The sequence below is a fragment of the Salmo trutta genome, chromosome 32 (genome assembly GCF_901001165.1).
Source record: "Salmo trutta chromosome 32, fSalTru1.1, whole genome shotgun sequence".
NCBI classification, from domain to species: Eukaryota; Metazoa; Chordata; class Actinopteri; order Salmoniformes; family Salmonidae; genus Salmo; species Salmo trutta.
In genome coordinates, this window is record NC_042988.1 from 29,501,223 (window position 1) to 29,520,449 (window position 19,227).

Sequence of the window (19,227 nt, forward strand, 5' to 3'; positions counted from 1 at the left end):
ACACTGACACACAACTACTGACTAGCACCTACACAGCTGCAGTGTCTGTCAGACCACAGGGATACAGTCAGAGAGCAGTGAGATGAGGGCTAGAGGAGGAGGAGGAGGAGAAGGAGGGAGGAGAAGGAGACAGTCTTTAGATGTGTTCCTGTCTTATCTCCTGTGTCTGGAGAGTCACTGGACCTGGGAGAGATAAGCAGTACACTGATGTTGTCTTTATTCTCTTATTTATTCTTTCTCTCTCACTCTCTCTCCCTCTCTCTCCCTCTCTCTCCCTCTCTCTCCCTCTCTCTCCCTCTCCACCTGTATGGGTCTCTCTTTTTTGATAAAGTTGATGATTCTCTCCTCTCTCTCTCCCTGTATCAGACGGGGACATGAAGCCCTGCTCTGCTCTGTGTTGTGGTAGTGATAATGATAAGTGTGCTTGGCAACGCTCCGCTAGGCTCCACTACCACCAGCATACTCTATAATAGATCTACAGGTGGTTGTACTCTCTGCACTGTGGAACATAGACAGAGTTAAGCTGTGTGGCTGTGCTCTCTGCACTGTGGAACATAGACAGAGTTAAGCTGTGTGGCTGTGCTCTCTGCACTGTGGAACATGGACAGAGTTAAGCTGTGTGGCTGTGCTCTCTGCACTGTGGAACATGGACAAAGTTAAGCTGTGTGGCTGTGCTCTCTGCACTGTGGAACATAGACAGAGTTAAGAGCGGGATGTTTGGTTGCAGTGGCTGAAACTACCAGCTGTCTGCAGCATTCTCTGCTGCCTCAATGTAGTTCTGTCTTGCCTGGTCATGCTTTGTCTCAACTTTTCTGGTATCCTCTTTGAAATGTCTGTACCCCAGAGCCACCTAGCCAGGTCTCTCCCTCTCACCTTTAGGAGAGAACAGATAAACCGCAGTCTTTCTCCCCATAGTTCTGTCTTTGGTCGATTGTCCCTGTCTGCCTCACAGACCTGTTGCCCAATGTTAGGAAGTAATGCATCACAACGTGTGTTTGTTTGGCTTGAGCGGTAGGTCCTTGATGTGGAGTGGCTCTCCTTTCTTCTCCTCTCTCCTCTCTTCTGTCTGCGGCCGCCTCATCCATCTGTCCTTGTCAGGGCGAATGCCACAGACAGGATACAGTACCAGTGCTGGGCAGACATCACAAGCAAACACACACTTTAGTTTAGTCTAGCACCAGTTTATGTTTCACCACCAATGTCTGGCCTGGCCCTGCCCTGCAAGCCTTGGCATGTGGGCCTCCCATGGTCAGAGTTGGATGTGGGCCCTCAGCTCCACAGAGAGGGAGGTAAGTGTGGGCCGTCTTTCAATATTCAATCAAAAATGTTGTTACGGCTTTATAATATATTTTATTAATAAGCCTGATTTGCTGAACTGGGTGTCAGAGATTAAACAAAAGTGTTTCTCTGCATCAGCTCTATGCTCAGAGGGCAGAGGTTTGCCCAGACACTGTCTGTTTAGTATTGAATGATTGGTCGTTCTGGAGTATACTGGATGTCCAACGTCTTACTGACATGTTATTTAGTTCAGACCAGTTTGCAAACAGGCCTCAGTCCCCCATTCATTTAGGATTACTGAATGAGCTCACCAACTTGAACCTTCACACCATAAAGAAAACACGCACACACACACACACTCACTCACACACACACTCACACACACACACTATACTCCCGGGTCCTTCGCCCCTCCCTGGCCCTTTGAGGCTTAGCTGTAGAACTCTTTCCTCTCTCTTTCTGTCATTTGTTGTCATCTACAAAGTCAGATGATCTCTGTTTCAGAAGGCTGTGATCCCGCCTGCTCCCTTGCAGCTGTCTTCCACGCTGTGTGAAGCTGCCTGGGAAGTTCATAGAGAAATAAGGAGGTCACTCACAACAAGAGGAAAGGAGAAGAAGGAGAATGAAATTGGATGAAACCGCCAACTCCGTGGACTCACTACAGTACAGTTTCTCGTCCCGGCTTAATCCCCTAACAGAGTTGAACCGTTGATGGTTTTACTCCATAGCCGTGTCAGTCAGTCCACTTGTGTCTTAACACACTCTAAGGTGGGCTGACGTCAGAGTTGTCGTTCCTGTTAGCCATCTCTTCAGTCTTTAGGCTCATTGTGTTTTTTCTTCCCTGTGTAATCAAAGGGGACAGAGCGGGCGTGTTTGGTGAGGGAGTATGTATACACATCTGTCTCCCTGGGTCGATAGACGCGTCATGGATAGCTTACGGAGTAATGGGGTTGACAAAAGGGCTGACTGGCAGAAAGAGGAGCCAAGCGGAAATGGGCCTAGCTGAGCTGAACACACACAATGCCTTGAAGTGGCCCGAGGTATTCCCTTTCTGTAAACAGTCAGAGCTGAGGGAAGAAACTAACTGTGTTAAGTGCTGGCCTTTGAAGTTTGAAGTCCTGTATTGTTTAAGACAAACCGAGGGCGGAGGTCGGGGAGGACGTGTGTGTGTGTGTGTGTGTGTGTGTGTGTGTGTGTGTGTACACGTGTGTGTGTGTACACGTGTGTGTGTGTGCACACGTGTGTTTGTGGTGGAACCTTGTCTTGAGAAAAAGGAGGAGATGCAAAATAAGTAAAGGGCTTGTTTTCTGTTTCTTTTCTTCTCTTGCAGATTGAGAACCCCAGGTATTTGAGAGAGAACCCTATCCCCTTGTCTCCGGTAAGTGTAAGGGAGGGTTCCCATGTGTGTTGAGGGCAGATAAGTGTTACCTTTTACTCACTCCCCACCTCTCTTTCTTACCCACTCTTTTATTTCCATACTGTAGATATTCCTCAAATCCAGCCTGAAGAATAGCACTGTGACTGATGAGCAGACCCAAGTTGCAAGACAGGAGAAAGAGGTGGGCACTAGAACACCCACCTAACCATAGACAACCATCTAATAACCATCAACCATTCCAGAAAGCAATACCTGTTGACTGCCTCAATCAATACTGAGGTAGAGTACCTTATGATAAGCTGTAGACAACACTCTTTATCAAGAGAGTGTCCATCTATATTTTCCACAGTAGTCTATTTACCACCACAAACCGATGCTGGCACTAAGACTGCACTCAACGAGCTGTATAAGGCCATAAGCAAACAAGAGAACGTTCACCCAGAAGTGGGGCTCCTAGTGGCCGGGGACTTTAATGCAGGAATGCTTAAATCCATTTTCCCTAATTTCTACCAGCATGTCACATGTGCAACCAGAGGGGGGGAAAACTCTAGACCACCTTACATTTACATTTAAGTCATTTAGCAGACGCTCTTATCCAGAGCGACTTACAAATTGGTGCATTCACCTTATGATATCCAGTGGAACAACCACTTTACAATAGTGCATCTATATCTTTTAAAGGGGGGGGGGGGGGGTTAGAAGGATTGCTTTATCCTATCCTAGGTATTCCTTAAAGAGGTGGGGTTTCAGGTGTCACTCCACACACAGAGGCGTGTACAAAACTCTCCCTCGTCCTCCTTTTGGCAAATCTGACCATAATTCTATCCTCCTGATTCCTGATTACAAGCAAAAACTCAAGCATAGGAAGTACTCGCTCAATATGGAATTGGTCAGATGACGCGGATGCGAAGATACAGGATTGTTTTAAGAGCACAGACTGGAATATGTTCCGGGATTCAGCCGAAGGCATTGAGGAGTATACAATATCAGTCACCGGCTTCATCAGTAAGTGCGTCGACAACGTCGTCCCCACTGTGATCATAAGTACATATCCCAACCAGAGGCCATGGATTACAGGCAACATCCGCACTGAGCTAAAGGCTAAAGCTGACACTTTCAAGGAGCGGGACACTAATCCGGAGGCTTATAAGAAATCCTGCTATGCCCTCCGATGAACCATCAAACAGGCAAAGCGTCAATACAGGACTAAGATCCTACTACAATCCTGCTACTACTCTGACGCTTGTCGGATGTGGCAGGGCTTGGCAAACTATTACGGATTACAAAGAGAAACCCAGCCACGAGCTGCTCAGTGACACAAACCTACCAGACGAGCTAAATGCCTTCCATGCTCGCTTCAAGGCAAGCAATACTGAACCATGCACGAGAGCACCAGCTGTTCCAAACAACTGTGTGATCACGCTCTCCATAGCCGATGTGAGTAAGACCTTTTAAACAGGTCAACAGTCACAAGACCACAGGGCTAAATGGATTACCAGGACGTGTTCTCAGACCATGCGCTGACCAACTGGCAACTGTCTTCACTGACATTTTTAACTTGTCCCTGACCGAGTCTGTAATACCTACACGTTTTAAGCTGACCACCATAGTCCCTGTTCCCAAGAACACTAAGGTAACCTTCCTAAATGACTACCGCCCCTACCACTCACGTCTGTAGCCATGAAGTGCTTTGAAAGACTGGTCATGACTCACATCAACACCATAATCCCAGAAACCCTAGACCCACTACAATTTGCATACCGCCCCAACAGTTCCACAGATGATGCAATTTCTATTGCACTTCACACTGCCCTTTCCCACCTGGACAAAAGGAACACCTACGTAAGAATTCTGTTGTTGACTACAGCTCAGAGTTCAACACCATAGTGCCCTCAATGCTCATCACTAAGCTAAGGACCCTGGGACTAAACACCTCCCTCTGCAACTGGATCCTGGACTTCCTGATGGCCCGCCTCCAGGTGGTAAGAGTAGGCAATAACACATCTGCTATGCTGATCCTCAACATGGGCCCCTCAACTCCTGTACTCCTTCAACCACGACTGCATGGCCACGCACGATTCCAACACCGTCAGTAAGTTTGCCGACGACGCAATTGTGGTAGGCCAGATAACCGACAAGGATGAGACAGCCTATAGGGAGGAGGTCAGAGACCTGGCAGTGTTGCAAGACAAAGTAGCTGATCCTGGACTACGGGAAAAGGAGACCCTAGCATGCCCCCATTCACATCGACAGGACTGTAGTGGAGCTGGTTGAGAACTTCAAGTTTTTTGCAGGCACTAAGTCCTATCATTAACAAACTATCATGGTTCAAACACATCAAGACAGTTGTGAAGCGTTCACGACAATGCCTATTCCCCTTCAGGAGACTGAAAAGATTTGGCATGAGTCTTCAGATCCTCAAAGAATTCTATGTCTACACCATTGAGAGCATCCTGACTGGTTTCATCACCGCTTGGTATGGCAACTGCTCGGCATCCGACCGCAAGGCGCAACAAAGGGTAGCGTGTACGGTCCAGTACATCACTGGGGCCAGGCAAGCAGTACCGGAGCACCAAGTCTTGGTCCAAAAGGCTCCTTAACCGCTTCTACCCGCAAGTCATAAGGCTGCTAAACAGTTACGCAAATGGCTACCCAGACTATTTGCTTGACCCCCTTTTTACGCTGCTGCTACTCGCTGTTTATTATCTATTCATAGTCACTTTACCCCTACCTACTGTACATGTACAGTGCATTCGGAAAGTATTCAGACCCCTTGACTTTTTCCCCAAAAATGACTTTACAGACTTTTTCTAAGTTGAATTACATTTTTAAAACATCACCAATCCACACAGAATACGCCATAATGACAAAGCAAAACCAGGTTTTTAGAAATTATTGCACATTTATAAAAAATAAAAAAAAGATACCTTATTTACATAAGAATTCAGACCCTTTGCTATGACTTGAAATTGAGCTCATGTGCATCTTGTTTCCATTGATCATCCTTGTAATATTTCTACAACTTTATTGGAGTCCACTTGTGGTAAATTCTATTAATTAGACAAAGGCACACACCTGTCTATATTCAGTCCCACAGTTGACAGTGCATGTCAGAGCAAAATCCAAGCCAGAACAGCACAAACTGGCTCTAACCAGAATAGAAAGAGGAGTGGGAGGCCCCGGTGCACAACTGAGCAAGAGGAGAAGTACATTAGAGTGTCTAGTTTTAGAAACAGACGCCTCTGAAGTCCTCAATTGGCATCTTCATTAAATAGTACCCGCAAAACACCAGTCTTAACATCAACAGTGAAGAGGCGACTCCGGGATGCTGGCCTTCTAGGCTTTATCCATAGTGATGGAGGTAGGCCTGGTCAATCGCCTATTCCATGTCAACGGGACAATAGCGTGAGAATTTGTGAATCTAAATTCTAAGGAGTAAAAGAGTTCAAGATCATAACATTAACCCAAAACTGTGAACCACAAGTTAAGTCCCATTCAAAGCAAATTTAACATAGTGCCATACTGTTGTCACTCTGGTAAAGAGTTTAATCTCCTTATGCATGAAAATTGTGTTCTAGGCCGCGCTTTGTGTTGCGTTTGTGTTGTTCCTAAAGGGACGATTCCGAATGCCCCTTTAAGAGAGAAAAAAACCTGACCAGTGGTGACAGTTTTTCCTTATGTGCATTTAAGCTGAAAATCCCATTCTGAAAGGACGCTTTGAAGTCCCCCACCCGCCTTTACTCACACTGTTAAATATAAAACTGAGCATGACTTGACTCTAATCGCCATGGCTTTTTATGTCCCCCTGGAGAAATGCTGTACTCAATTAGATCAACTTCAGTGAGCTGGCCAAAAAGGGAGAGGGACAGAAGGGGACAGAGAGGGCTAGAGAGGGTCAGAGGGAGGAATAGAGAGAGGAAACGTGGGAGAAAGAGAGAGTGGTTCAATGGGCACCACCAACAATGCTCATCAGCCCTCCTAATGTGGTTATTCATTCTGACTGGAGGAGAGGAGACTAATGTGGTGATATTCATTCTGACTGGAGGTGACTAATGTGGTTATATTCATTCTGACTGGAGGAGAAACTAATGTGGTTATATTCATTCTGACTGGAGAAGAGGAGACTAATGTGGTGATATTCATTCTGACTGGAGAAGAGGAGACTAATGTGGTTATATTCATTCTGACTGGAGGTGACTAATGTGGTGATATTCATTCTGACTGGAGGAGAAACTAATGTGGTTATATTCATTCTGACTGGAGAAGAGGAGACTAATGTGGTTATATTCATTCTGACTGGAGAAGAGGAGACTAATGTGGTTATATTCATTCTGACTGGAGGAGAAACTAATGTGGTTATATTCATTCTGACTGGAGAAGAGGAGACTAATGTGGTGATATTCATTCTGACTGGAGAAGAGGAGACTAATGTGGTTATATTCATTCTGACTGGAAAAGAGGAGACTAATGTGGTGATATTCATTCTTGACAGGAGACTAATGTGGTGATATTCATTCTGACTGGAGGAGAAACTAATGTGGTTATATTCATTCTGACTGGAGGAGAGGAGACTAATGTGGTTATATTCATTCTGACTGGAGGAGAGGAGACTAATGTGGTGATATTCATTCTGACTGGAGGAGAGGTGACTAATGTGGTGATATTCATTCTGACTGGAGGAGACTAATGTGGTGATATTCATTCTGACTGGAGGAGAGGAGACTAATGTGGTTATATTCATTCTGACTGGAGAAGAGGATACTAATGTGGTGATATTCATTCTGACTGGAGGAGACTAATGTGGTTATATTCATTCTGACTGGAGGAGAGGAGACTAATGTGGTGATATTCATTCTGACTGGAGGAGAGGAGACTAATGTGGTGATATTCTTTCTGACTGGAGAAGAGGAGACTAATGTGGTGATATTCATTCTGACTGGAGGAGAGGAGACTAATGTGGTGATATTCATTCTGACTGGAGGAGACTAATGTGGTTATATTCATTCTGACTGGAGGAGAGGAGACTAATGTGGTGATATTCATTCTGACTGGAGGAGAGGAGACTAATGTGGTTATATTCATTCTGACTGGAGGAGACTAATGTGGTTATATTCATTCTGACTGGAGGAGAGGAGACTAATGTGGTTATATTCATTCTGACTGGAGGAGAGGAGACTAATGTGGTTATATTCATTCTGACTGGAGAAGAGGAGACTAATGTGGTGATATTCATTCTGACTGGAGAAGAGGAGACTAATGTGGTTATATTCATTCTGACTGGAGAAGAGGAGACTAATGTTGTGATATTCATTATGACTGGAGGACAGGAGACTAATGTGGTTATATTCATTCTGACTGGAGGAGAGGAGACTAATGTGGTTATATTCATTCTGACTGGAGAAGAGGAGACTAATGTGGTGATATTCATTCTGACTGGAGAAGAGGAGACTAATGTGGTTATATTCATTCTGACTGGAGGAGAGGAGACTAATGTGGTGATATTCATTCTGACTGGAGAAGAGGAGACTAATGTGGTTATATTCATTCTGACTGGAGGAGAGGTGACTAATGTGGTGATATTCATTCTGACTGGAGGAGAGGAGACTAATGTGGTTATATTCATTCTGACTGGAGGAGAGGAGACTAATGTGGTGATATTCATTCTGACTGGAGGAGACTAATGTGGTTATATTCATTCTGACTGGAGGACAGGAGACTAATGTGGTTATATTCATTCTGACTGGAGAAGAGGAGACTAATGTGGTGATATTCATTCTGACTGGAGAAGAGGAGACTAATGTGGTTATATTCATTCTGACTGGAGGAGAGGAGACTAATGTGGTGATATTCATTTTGACTGGAGAAGAGGAGACTAATGTGGTGATATTCATTCTGACTGGAGAAGAGGAGACTAATGTGGTGATATTCATTCTGACTGGAGAAGAGGAGACTAATGTGGTGATATTCATTCTGACTGGAGGAGAGGAGACTAATGTGGTGATATTCATTCTGACTGGAGAAGAGGAGACTAATGTGGTTATATTCATTCTGACTGGAGGAGACTAATGTGGTGATATTCATTCTGACTGGAGGAGAGGAGACTAATGTGGTGATATTCATTCTGACTGGAGGAGAGGAGACTAATGTGGTGATATTCATTCTGACTGGAGAAGAGGAGACTAATGTGGTGATATTCATTCTGACTGGAGGAGAGGAGACTAATGTGGTGATATTCATTCTGACTGGAGGAGACTAATGTGGTTATATTCATTCTGACTGGAGGACAGGAGACTAATGTCGTTATATTCATTCTGACTGGAGGACAGGAGACTAATGTGGTGATATTCATTCTGACTGGAGGAGAGGAGACTAATGTGGTGATATTCATTCTGACTGGAGGAGAGGAGACTAATGTGGTGATATTCATTCTGACTGGAGGAGACTAATGTGGTTATATTCATTCTGACTGGAGGAGAGGAGACTAATGTGGTGATATTCATTCTGACTGGAGGAGAGGTGACTAATGTGGTGATATTCATTCTGACTGGAGAAGAGGAGACTAATGTGGTGATATTCATTCTGACTGGAGGAGAGGAGACTAATGTGGTTATATTCATTCTGACTGGAGGAGAGGTGACTAATGTGGTGATATTCATTCTGACTGGAGGAGAGGAGACTTTTTGTGTTATTACATTTTCAGCCCAGTCAGGCACCAAGTGTCACAGTCATCCTCACTGCTGTTTGTTGAGAATCAAGAGGTGAAAGAAAGCAGGGCCTTCGAGCCTGAAAATGGGATCTAATTCTTAGAATATTATTCTGTGCGGGTGTGTGCGTGTGCTGTATTAGTGTTTGTGTGTGTTTATGGTAGTGTGTGTGTCTGTGTGTAGGAGGTTGATAGTCAGCTGTCAGTCCCAGACTGTGTGTTGATGAGCCAGGGAGGAGAGCTGGCCAGCCCTCTCAGTAGTTTTATAGAGGCCAGATCACTACCCAGCGTGGCGATATGGGGCCTAGTTAAAAGGCGCTCAGAAGCACTTGACTTTCAAGAGAGGAAATGGTGTTGAACTGGGATTTTACTGTCTGGGCTGGGAATGTATATCGGTGTATGTACATGTGTGTGGGGCGAGGTGGAAAATTGTTTCCTGCACCTCTTACCTCCAACCCCACAAAGGGAACAGAGAAACTCCGGCCAACAGACCTGACTGGCTTTTGTAGATGGGCTTATCTGGTTTCACAGTGGTTGATTTATGGTCTTTTTTTCAGTCAGACCGTCTGTTTCCTTACCCCTGGTTGCCTCGGATGGGTTCTGTATGTTTTAACCTTGGGCATGGAGTCTAAAAGAGCAACAGGTTTATATCACAGGTCTGACAACTAACAGGGTCGTATTCATTAGAGAACACAGTAGCAAAACGTTTTGCATAAAAAATGAAAACTAGCATTTCTTGTTGGGCAAGTTCAGGTAGTCCCTCCCGGTTTCAGGCAGTTTTTTCTCTCCAATTGGTGCCTAATGAATATGACTCAGGTCTAACCCCCAGGCATTTGTTCATGGAGCAACTGCCCCTGAAATATACACTGCTCAAAAAAATAAAGGGAACACTTAAACAACACAATGTAACTCCAAGTCAATCACACTTCTGTGAAATCAAACTGTCCACTTAGGAAGCAACACTGATTGACAATAAATTTCACATGCTGTTGTGCAAATGGAATAGACAACAGGTGGAAATTATAGGCAATTAGCAAGACACCCCCAATAAAGGAGTGGTTCTGCAGGTGGGGACCACAGACCACTTCTCAGTTCCTATTCTTCCTGGCTGATGTTTTGGTCACTTTTGAATGCTGGCGGTGCTTTCACTCTAGTGGTAGCATGAGACGGAGTCTACAACCCACACAAGTGGCTCAGGTAGTGCAGCTCATCCAGGATGGCACATCAATGCGAGCTGTGGCAAGAAGGTTTGCTGTGTCTGTCAGCGTAGTGTCCAGAGCATGGAGGCGCTACCAGGAGACAGGCCAGTACATCAGGAGACGTGGAGGAGGTCGTAGGAGGGCAACAACCCAGCAGCAGGACCGCTACCTCTGCCTTTGTGCAAGGAGGAGCAGTCGGAGCACTGCCAGAGCCCTGCAAAATGACCTCCAGCAGGCCACAAATGTGCATGTGTCTGCTCAAACGGTCAGAAACAGACTCCATGAGGGTGGTATGAGGGCCCAACGTCCACAGGTGGGGGTTGTGCTTACAGCCCAACACCGTGCTGGACGTTTGGCATTTGCCAGAGAACACCAAGATTGGCAAATTCGCCACTGGCGCCCTGTGCTCTTCACAGATGAAAGCAGGTTCACGCTGAGCACATGTGACAGAGTCTGGAGACGCCGTGGAGAAGGTTCTGCTGCCTGCAACATCCTCCAGCATGACCGGTTTGGCGGTGGGTCAGTCATGGTGTGGGGTGGCATTTCTTTGGGGGGCCGCACAGCCCTCCATGTGCTCGCCAGAGGTAGCCTGACTGCCATTAGGTACCGAGATAAGATCCTCAGACCCCTTGTGAGACCATATGCTGGTGCGGTTGGCCCTGAGTTCCTCCTAATGCAAGACAATGCTAGACCTCATGTGGCTGGAGTGTGTCAGCAGTTCCTGCAAGAGCAAGGCATTGATGCTATGGACTGGCCCGCCCGTTCCCCAGACCTGAATCCATTTGAGCACATCTGGGACATCATGTCTCGCTCCATCCACCAATGCCACGTTGTACCACAGACTGTCCAGGAGTTGGCGGATGCTTTAGTCCAGGTGTGGGAGGAGATCCCTCAGGAGACCATCCGCCACCTCATCAGGAGCATGCCCAGGCGTTGTAGGGAGGTCATACAGGCACGTGGAGGCCACACACACTACTGAGCCTCATTTTGACTTGTTTTAAGGACATTACATCAAAGTTGGATCTGCCTGTAGTGTGGTTTTCCACTTTAATTTTGAGTGTGACTCCAAATTCAGACCTCCATGGGTTGATAAATTTGATTTCCATTGATTATTTTTGTGTGATTTTGTTGTCAGCACATTCAACTATGTAAAGAAAAAAGTATTTAATAAGATTATTTCTTTCATTCAGATCTAGGATGTGTTGTTTAAGTGTTCCCTTTATTTTTTTGAGCAGTATACATACATACAGTTGAAGTCGGACGTTTACATACACCTTAGCTAAATGCATTTAAACTCAGTTTTTCACAATTCCTGACATTTAATCATGAATTATTGTCCATTTTGAAGCCCTATTTGCAACCAAGCTTTAACTTCCTGACTGATGTTTTGAGATGTTGCTTCAATATATCCACATACTTTTCCTTCCTCATGATGCCATCTATTATGAAGTGCACCAGTCCCTCCTGCAGCAAAGCACCCCCACAACATGATGCTGCTACCCCCTTCTATTTTTGTTTCATCAGACCAGAGGACATTTCTCCAAAAAGTACGATCTTTGTCCCCATGTGCAGTTGCAAACCGTAGTCTGGCTTTTTTATGGTGGTTTTGGAGCAGTGACTTCTTCCTTGCTGAGCGGCCTTTCAGGTTATGTCGATATAGGACTCGTTTTACTGTGGATATAGATACTTTTATGCCTGTTTCCTCCAGCATCTTCACAAGGTCCTTTGCTGTTGTTCTGGGATTGATTTGCACTTTTCGCACCAAAGTACGTTCATCTCTAGGAGACAGAACGCGTCTCCTTCCTGAGCGGTATGACGGCTGCGTGGGCCCATGTTGTTTATACTTGTGTGCTATTGTTTGTACAGATGAACGTGGTACCTTCAGACGTTTGGAAATTGCTCCCAAGGATAAACCAGACTTGTGGAGATCTACAATTTATTTTATGGCTTGGCTGATTTCTTTTGATTTTCCCATGATGTCAAGCAAAGAGGCACTGAGTTTGTCTGTTAACAATTGTTGGAAAAATTACTTGTGTCAAGCACAAAGTAGATGTCCTAACCGACTTGACAAAACTATAGTTTGTTAACAAGAAATTTGTGGAGTGGTTGAAAAACGAGTTTTAATGACTCCAACCTAAGTGTACGTAAACTTCCGACTTCAACTGTATATATATATCACAAATGGGTCTTCCAGATGGAAAATGACCCCAAGCGTACTTCCGAAGTTGTTGCAAAATGGCTTAAGGACAACAAAGTCAAGGTATTGGTGTGACCATCACAAAGCCCTGACCTCAATCCTATAGAAAATATGTGGGCAGAACTGAAAAAGCGTGTGCGAGCAAGGAGGCCTACAAACCTGACTCAGTTACACCATCTCTGTCAGGAGGAATGGGCCAAAATTCACCCAACTTATTGTGGAAGGCTACCTGAACCGTTTGACCCAAGTTAAACAATTTAAAGGCAATGCTACCAAATACTAATTGAGTGTATGTAAACTTTGATCCACTGGGAATGTGATGAAGGAAATAAAAGCTGAAATAAATTTAGTTATTCTGACAATTCACATTTTTAAAATGAAGTGGTGATCCTAACTGACCTAAGACAGGGAATTTTTGCTAGGATTAAATGTCAGGAATTGTGAAAAACTGAGTTTAAATGTATTTGGCTAAGGTGTATGTAAACCTCTGACTTCAACTGACTTCTATATATATATATATATATATATATATATATATATATATATATATATATATATATATATATATATATATATATATATATAATACACACACACACTGCGTGCACAATTATTAGGCAAGTGAGTATTCTGATCTTATCATTATTTCTATGCACATTTTCCAACTCCAAAACATAAACTCAGCAAAAAAAGAAACGTCCTCTCACTGTCAACTGCATTTATTTTCAGCAAACTTAACATGTGTATATATTTGTATGAACATAACACGATTCACCAACTAAGACATAAACTGAAGAAGTTCCACAGACATGGAATGGAATAATGTGTCCCTGAACAAAGTGGGGGTCAAAATCAAAAGTAACAGTCAGTATCTGGTGTTGCCACCAGCTGCATTAAGTACTGCAGTGCATCTCCTCGTCATGTACTGCATCAGATTTGCCAGTTCTTGCTGTGAGATGTTACCCCACTCTTCCACCAAGGCACCTGCAAGTTCCCAGACATTTCTGGGTGGAATGGCTCTAGCCCTTACCCGCCAATCCGACTGGTCCCAGGCTTGCTCAATGGGATTGAGATCCGGGCTCTTCGCTGGCCATGGCAGAACACTGACATTCCTGTCTTTCAGGAAATCACACACAGAACGAGCAGTATGGCTGGTGGCATTGTCATGCCAGGATGCGCCTGCAAGAAGGGTACTACATGAAGGGAGGAGGATGTCTTCCCTATAACGCACAGCGTTTTGATTGCCTGCAATGACAACAAGCTCAGTCCAATGATGCTGTGACACACCCCCAGACCATGACGGACCCTCCACCTCCAAATCAATCCCGCTCCAGAGTGCAGGCCTCGGTGTAACGCTCATTCCTTCGACGATAAACGCAAATCCGACCATCACCCCTGGTGAGACAAAACCACAACTCGTCAGTGAAGAGCACTTTTGCCAGTCCTGTCTGGTCCAGCGACGGTAGGTTTGTGCCCATAGGCGACGTTGTTGCCGGTGATGTCTGGCGAGGACCTGCCTTACAACAGGCCTACAAGCCCTCAGTCCAGCCTCTCTCAGCCTATTGCGGACAGTCTGAGCACTGTTAGCTTAAGAGGCCCACCGGACAAATTCTTTGGCCACTGTACCTATTCTGCCAATTTGCTTGGTTTACCACACGGAGCCCTGCTGATCCGTCTGTCCGATGTAATAGCACGAGGGGGCCACAACAGACTTTCTTCCGTCGCAATGTCCCTCCAAGGCCCTTCTGTTAGCTTGCTAGCCCCGGCCTGCAAGCTGCCTGAAGCCTCTCACTGGACTCCTATGATCTCTCGGCTACGCATGCCTCTCGCTAACGTCAATATGCCTTGTCCTTTGCTGTTTTGGTTAGTATTTATTGCCTTATTTCACTGTAGAGGCTCTAGCCCTGCTCAATACGCCTTATTTAACACTTTAGTTCCACCTACCACACATGCGGTGACATCACCTGGTTTAAATGATATTTCTAGGGACAATATCTCTTTCATCGTCACTCTATGCACAGGTTTACCCTCACTGTATCCACATCCTTCCATACCTTTTGTCTGTACATTATGCCTTGAATCTATTCTACCGTGCCCAGAAATCTGCTCTTTTTACTCTGTTCTGAACGTACTAGACGACCAGTTATTTTAGCCTTCAGCTGTACCCTTATCCTACTCCACCTCTGTTCCTCTGGTGATGTAGAGGTTAATCCATGCCCTGCAGTGCCTAGCTCCACTCCCATTCCCCAGGCGCTATCATTTGCTGACTTCTGTAACCGTAAAAGCATTCGTTTCATGCATGTTAACATTAGAAGCCTCCTCCCTAACTTTGTTTTATTCACTGCCCTAGCACACTCTACTAACCCGGATGTCCTAGCCGTGTCTGAATCCAGGCTCAGGAAGACCACCAAAAACCCATACATTTCCATCCCTAACTATAACATTTTCCGACAGGATAGAACTGCCAAAGGGGGCGGTGTTGCAATCTACTGCAGAGAGCCTGCAGAGTTCTGTCATACTATCCAGGTCTGTACCCCAAAAATTTGAGCTTCTACTTTTAAAAATACACCTTTCCAGAAACAAGTCTCACCGTTGCCGCTTGCTATAGACCACCCTCTGCCCCCAGCTGTGCCCTGGACACCATATGTGAACTGATTGCCCCCCATCTATCTTCAGAGTTCGTGCTGCTAGGTGACCTAAACTGGGACGTGCTTAACACCCCGACCATCCTACAATCTAAGCTTGATGCCCTCAATCTCTCACATATTATCAATGAACCCACCGGGTACAACCCCAAATCCGTAAACATGGGCACCCTCATAGATATCATCCTAACCAACTTACCCTCCAAATACACCTCTGCTGTTTTCAACCAAGATCTCAGCGATCACTGCCTCATTGCCTGCATCCATAACGGGTCTGCGGTGAAACGACCACCCCTCATCACTATCAAACGCTCCCTGAAACACTTCAGCGAGCAGGCCTTCCTAATCGACCTGGCCCAGGTATCCTGGAAGGATATTGACCTCATCCCGTCAGTAGAAGATGCCTGGTCATTCTTTAAAAGTCAATAAGCATTTTTCTACGGCTGGACATGCTTTCCACCTGGCTACCCCTAACCCGGTCAACAGCCCTACACTCCCCACAGCAACTCGCCCAAGCATCCCCCATTTCTCCTTCACTCAAATTCAGATAGCTGATGTTCTTAAAGAACTGCAAAACCTGGACCCCTACAAATCAGCCGGGCCAGACAATCTGGAACCTCTCTTTTTAAAAGTATCTGCTGAAATTGTTGCAACCCCTATTACTAGCCTGTTCAACCTCTCTTTCGTATCGTCTGAGATTCCCTAACAATTGGAAAGCTGCCGCGGTTATCCCCCTCTTCAAAGGGGGAGACACTCTTGACCCAAATTGCTACAGACCTATATCTATCCTACCCTGCCTTTCTAAGGTTTTCGAAAGCCAAGTCAACAAACAGATTACCGACCATTTCGAATCCCACCGTACCTTCTCCGCTATGCAATCTGGTTTTCGAGCTGGTCATGGGTGCACCTCAGCCACGCTCAAGGTCCTAAACGATATCATAACCGCCATCGATAAGAGACATTACTGTGCAGCAGTATTCATCGACCTGGTCAAGGCCTTCAACTCTGTCATTCACCACATTCTTATTGGCAGACTCAACGGCCTTGGTTTCTCAAATGATTGCCTCGCCTGGTTCACCAACTACTTCTCAGACAGAGTTCAGTGTGTCAAATCGGAGGTTCTGTTGTCCGGACCTCTTGCCGTCTCTATGGGGGTGCCACAGGGTTCAATTCTCAGGCCGACTCTCTTCTCTGTATACATCAATGATGTCGCTCTCGCTGCTGGTGATTCTCTGATCCACCTCTACACAGACGACACCATTCTGTATACTTCTGGCCCTTCTTTGGACACTGTTAACTAACCTCCAGACGAGCTTCAATGCCATACAACTCTCCTTCTATGGCCTCCAACTGCTCTTAAATGCAAGTAAAACTAAGTGCATGCTCTTCAACCGTTCACTGCCCGCACCCTGCCCACCCGTCCAGCATCACTACTCTGGACGGTTCTGACTTAGAATATGTGGACAACTACAAATACCTAGGTGTCTGGCTAGACTGTAAACTCTCCTTCCAGACTCACATTAAGCATCTCCAATCCAAAATGAAATCAAGAATTGGCTTCCTATTTCGCAACAAAGCATCCTTCATTTATGCTGCCAAACATACCCTCGTAAAACTGACCATCCTACCGATCCTCGACTTTGGCAATGTCATCTATAAAATAGCCTCTGACACTCTACTCAACAAATTGGATGCAGTTTATCACAGTGCCAAAACCTTTTTGTCACCAAAGCCCCATATATTACCCACCACTGCGACCTGTATGCTCTCGTTGGCTGGCCCTCGCTTCATACTCGTCGCCAAACCCACTGGCTCCAGGTCATCTACAAGTCTCTGCTAGGTAAAGCCCCGCCTTATCTCAGCTCACTGGTCACTATAGCAACACCCACCCGTAGCACGTGCTCCAGCAGGTATATCTCACTGGTCACCCCCAAAGCCAATTCCTCCTTTGGCCGCCTTTCCTTCCAGTTCTCTGCTGCCAATGACCGGAACGAACTGCAAAAATCAATGAAGCTGGAGTCTTATATCTCCCTCACTAGTTTTAAGCACCAGCTGTCAGAGCAGCTCACAGATCACTGCACCTGTACATATCCCATCTGTAAATAGCCCATCCAACTACCTCATCCCCATACTGTATTTATATATCTTGCTCTTTTGCACCCCAGTATCTCTACTTGCACATTATTCTTCTGCACATCTACCATTCCAGTGTCTAATTGCTATACTGTAATTACTTCGCCACCATGGCCTATTTATTGCCTTACCTCCCTTATCTTACCTCATTTGCACTCACTATATATCGATTTTTATTTTTTCTACTGTATTATTGATTGTATGTTTGTTTATTCCATGTGTAACTCTGTGTTGTATGTGTCGAACTGCTGTGCTTTATCTTGGCCAGGTCGCAGTTGTAAATGAGAACTTGTTCTCAACTAGCCTACCTGGTTAACTAAAGGGGAAATACAATCAAAATAGAAGGATTGTGCGTTCTTGGTGCAACTCGGGCAGTTGTTGTTGCCATCCTGTACCTGTCCCACAGGTGTGATGTTCGGATGTACCTGTCCTGTGCAGGTGTTGTTACACGTGGTCTGCCACTGCGAAGACGATCTGCTGTCCGTCCTGTCTCCCTGTAGCGCTGTCTCAGGCGTCTCACAGTACGGACATTGCAATTTATTGCCCTGGCCACATCTGCAGTCCTCATACCTCCTTGCAGCATGCCTAAGGCACGTTCACGCAGATGGGCATCTTTCTTGTTGTTTTTCAGAGTTTAAGTAGAAAGGCCTCTTTAGTGTCCTAAGTTTTCATAACTAACCTTAACTAGTTATCTAAAGACATGGGATCTAGGTATATTTAACTTTTGTACTAACTGTTCAAAAGATGCAAAATCAATGTACAAGACGTTCAGTGAGGAGATCCCTTCTCCAGCCCAGATATGAAACGCCCTGTCTAATAATGATGGAGAGAATGTTGGGTTCTTTAATAATGGGGCAGAAGTTGAAAATTCACAGAGACCAAACGATCGCCTGAACTGTTTCCAGATTTTTTGAGAATCTTTCATAATATGGTTTTTAATGTATTTGCAAACAGCCTCAGCTAGTTTAGAGCAGAGTAAGACAGCTAAGGAGGTGTTCAATGAGATATCCAGGGTCAACCATTTTGGTGATTAAGCCAATGTTTAAAATACATTTATTAAATTCCTTTTCTGTTTGCTAGAAAATCTCCCCATAGAATGTAGTAGCCTGAATACCACAGTGGTTTATAAATGCATATTGGAGGTCTGTGTTTCTTTGAAATCTGTGACACTCAAAATGTTTTCTTTCTTTTCAGTGACTTTTGAGTCACAGTTGACAGTAAAGGGGGATTTGGTGGATTTTCGGCAAGTCCTAGCCCTGCAGGGTGGAGTTGTGACCACACACACACACCCCACACACAGGACGCCTCCTCAGAAGTGTCTCAGTGACTCACTCTGACTCCATCCTCGCCACCTGAATCTTATCATCTCCTGTGGTTCCACATTAAGCCCCGTACGCAGGCCTTGCCCACCATGGCGTGGCTCGTCTGACCACCAGCAGGAAATGACCTGTGGCTGGGTTTGGTCCTCGCCATATGTTGCTAAGCCCCGACAGCCAGTTCCTATATTAAGGAACTCTGGGCTCTCACACCAAGCTCATCCCCAGTTCAGCTACTGACTACGTTGATAAGAACGCTGACTGTACCTGTTCAGCTACTGACTTCATTGATACGTTGATAAGAACGCTGACTGTACCTGTTCAGCTACTGACTTCATTGATACGTTGATAAGAACGCTGACTGTACCAGTTCAGCTA

At 45.3% G+C, this 19,227-nt stretch overlaps 1 protein-coding gene across 1 annotated transcript in view; it reads left to right on the top strand.

Moving 5' to 3' along the window:
- LOC115171661 (centrosomal protein of 112 kDa-like) overlaps positions 1-19,227 on the top strand; it is a 42,929-nt gene that overhangs the window by 18,387 nt on the left and 5,315 nt on the right. The window contains exons 7-8 of the mRNA XM_029728673.1: positions 2,609-2,656; positions 2,763-2,837. Coding sequence (XP_029584533.1) covers positions 2,609-2,656; positions 2,763-2,837 — 123 coding nt within the window. The remainder of the gene's footprint in view (positions 1-2,608; positions 2,657-2,762; positions 2,838-19,227) is intronic.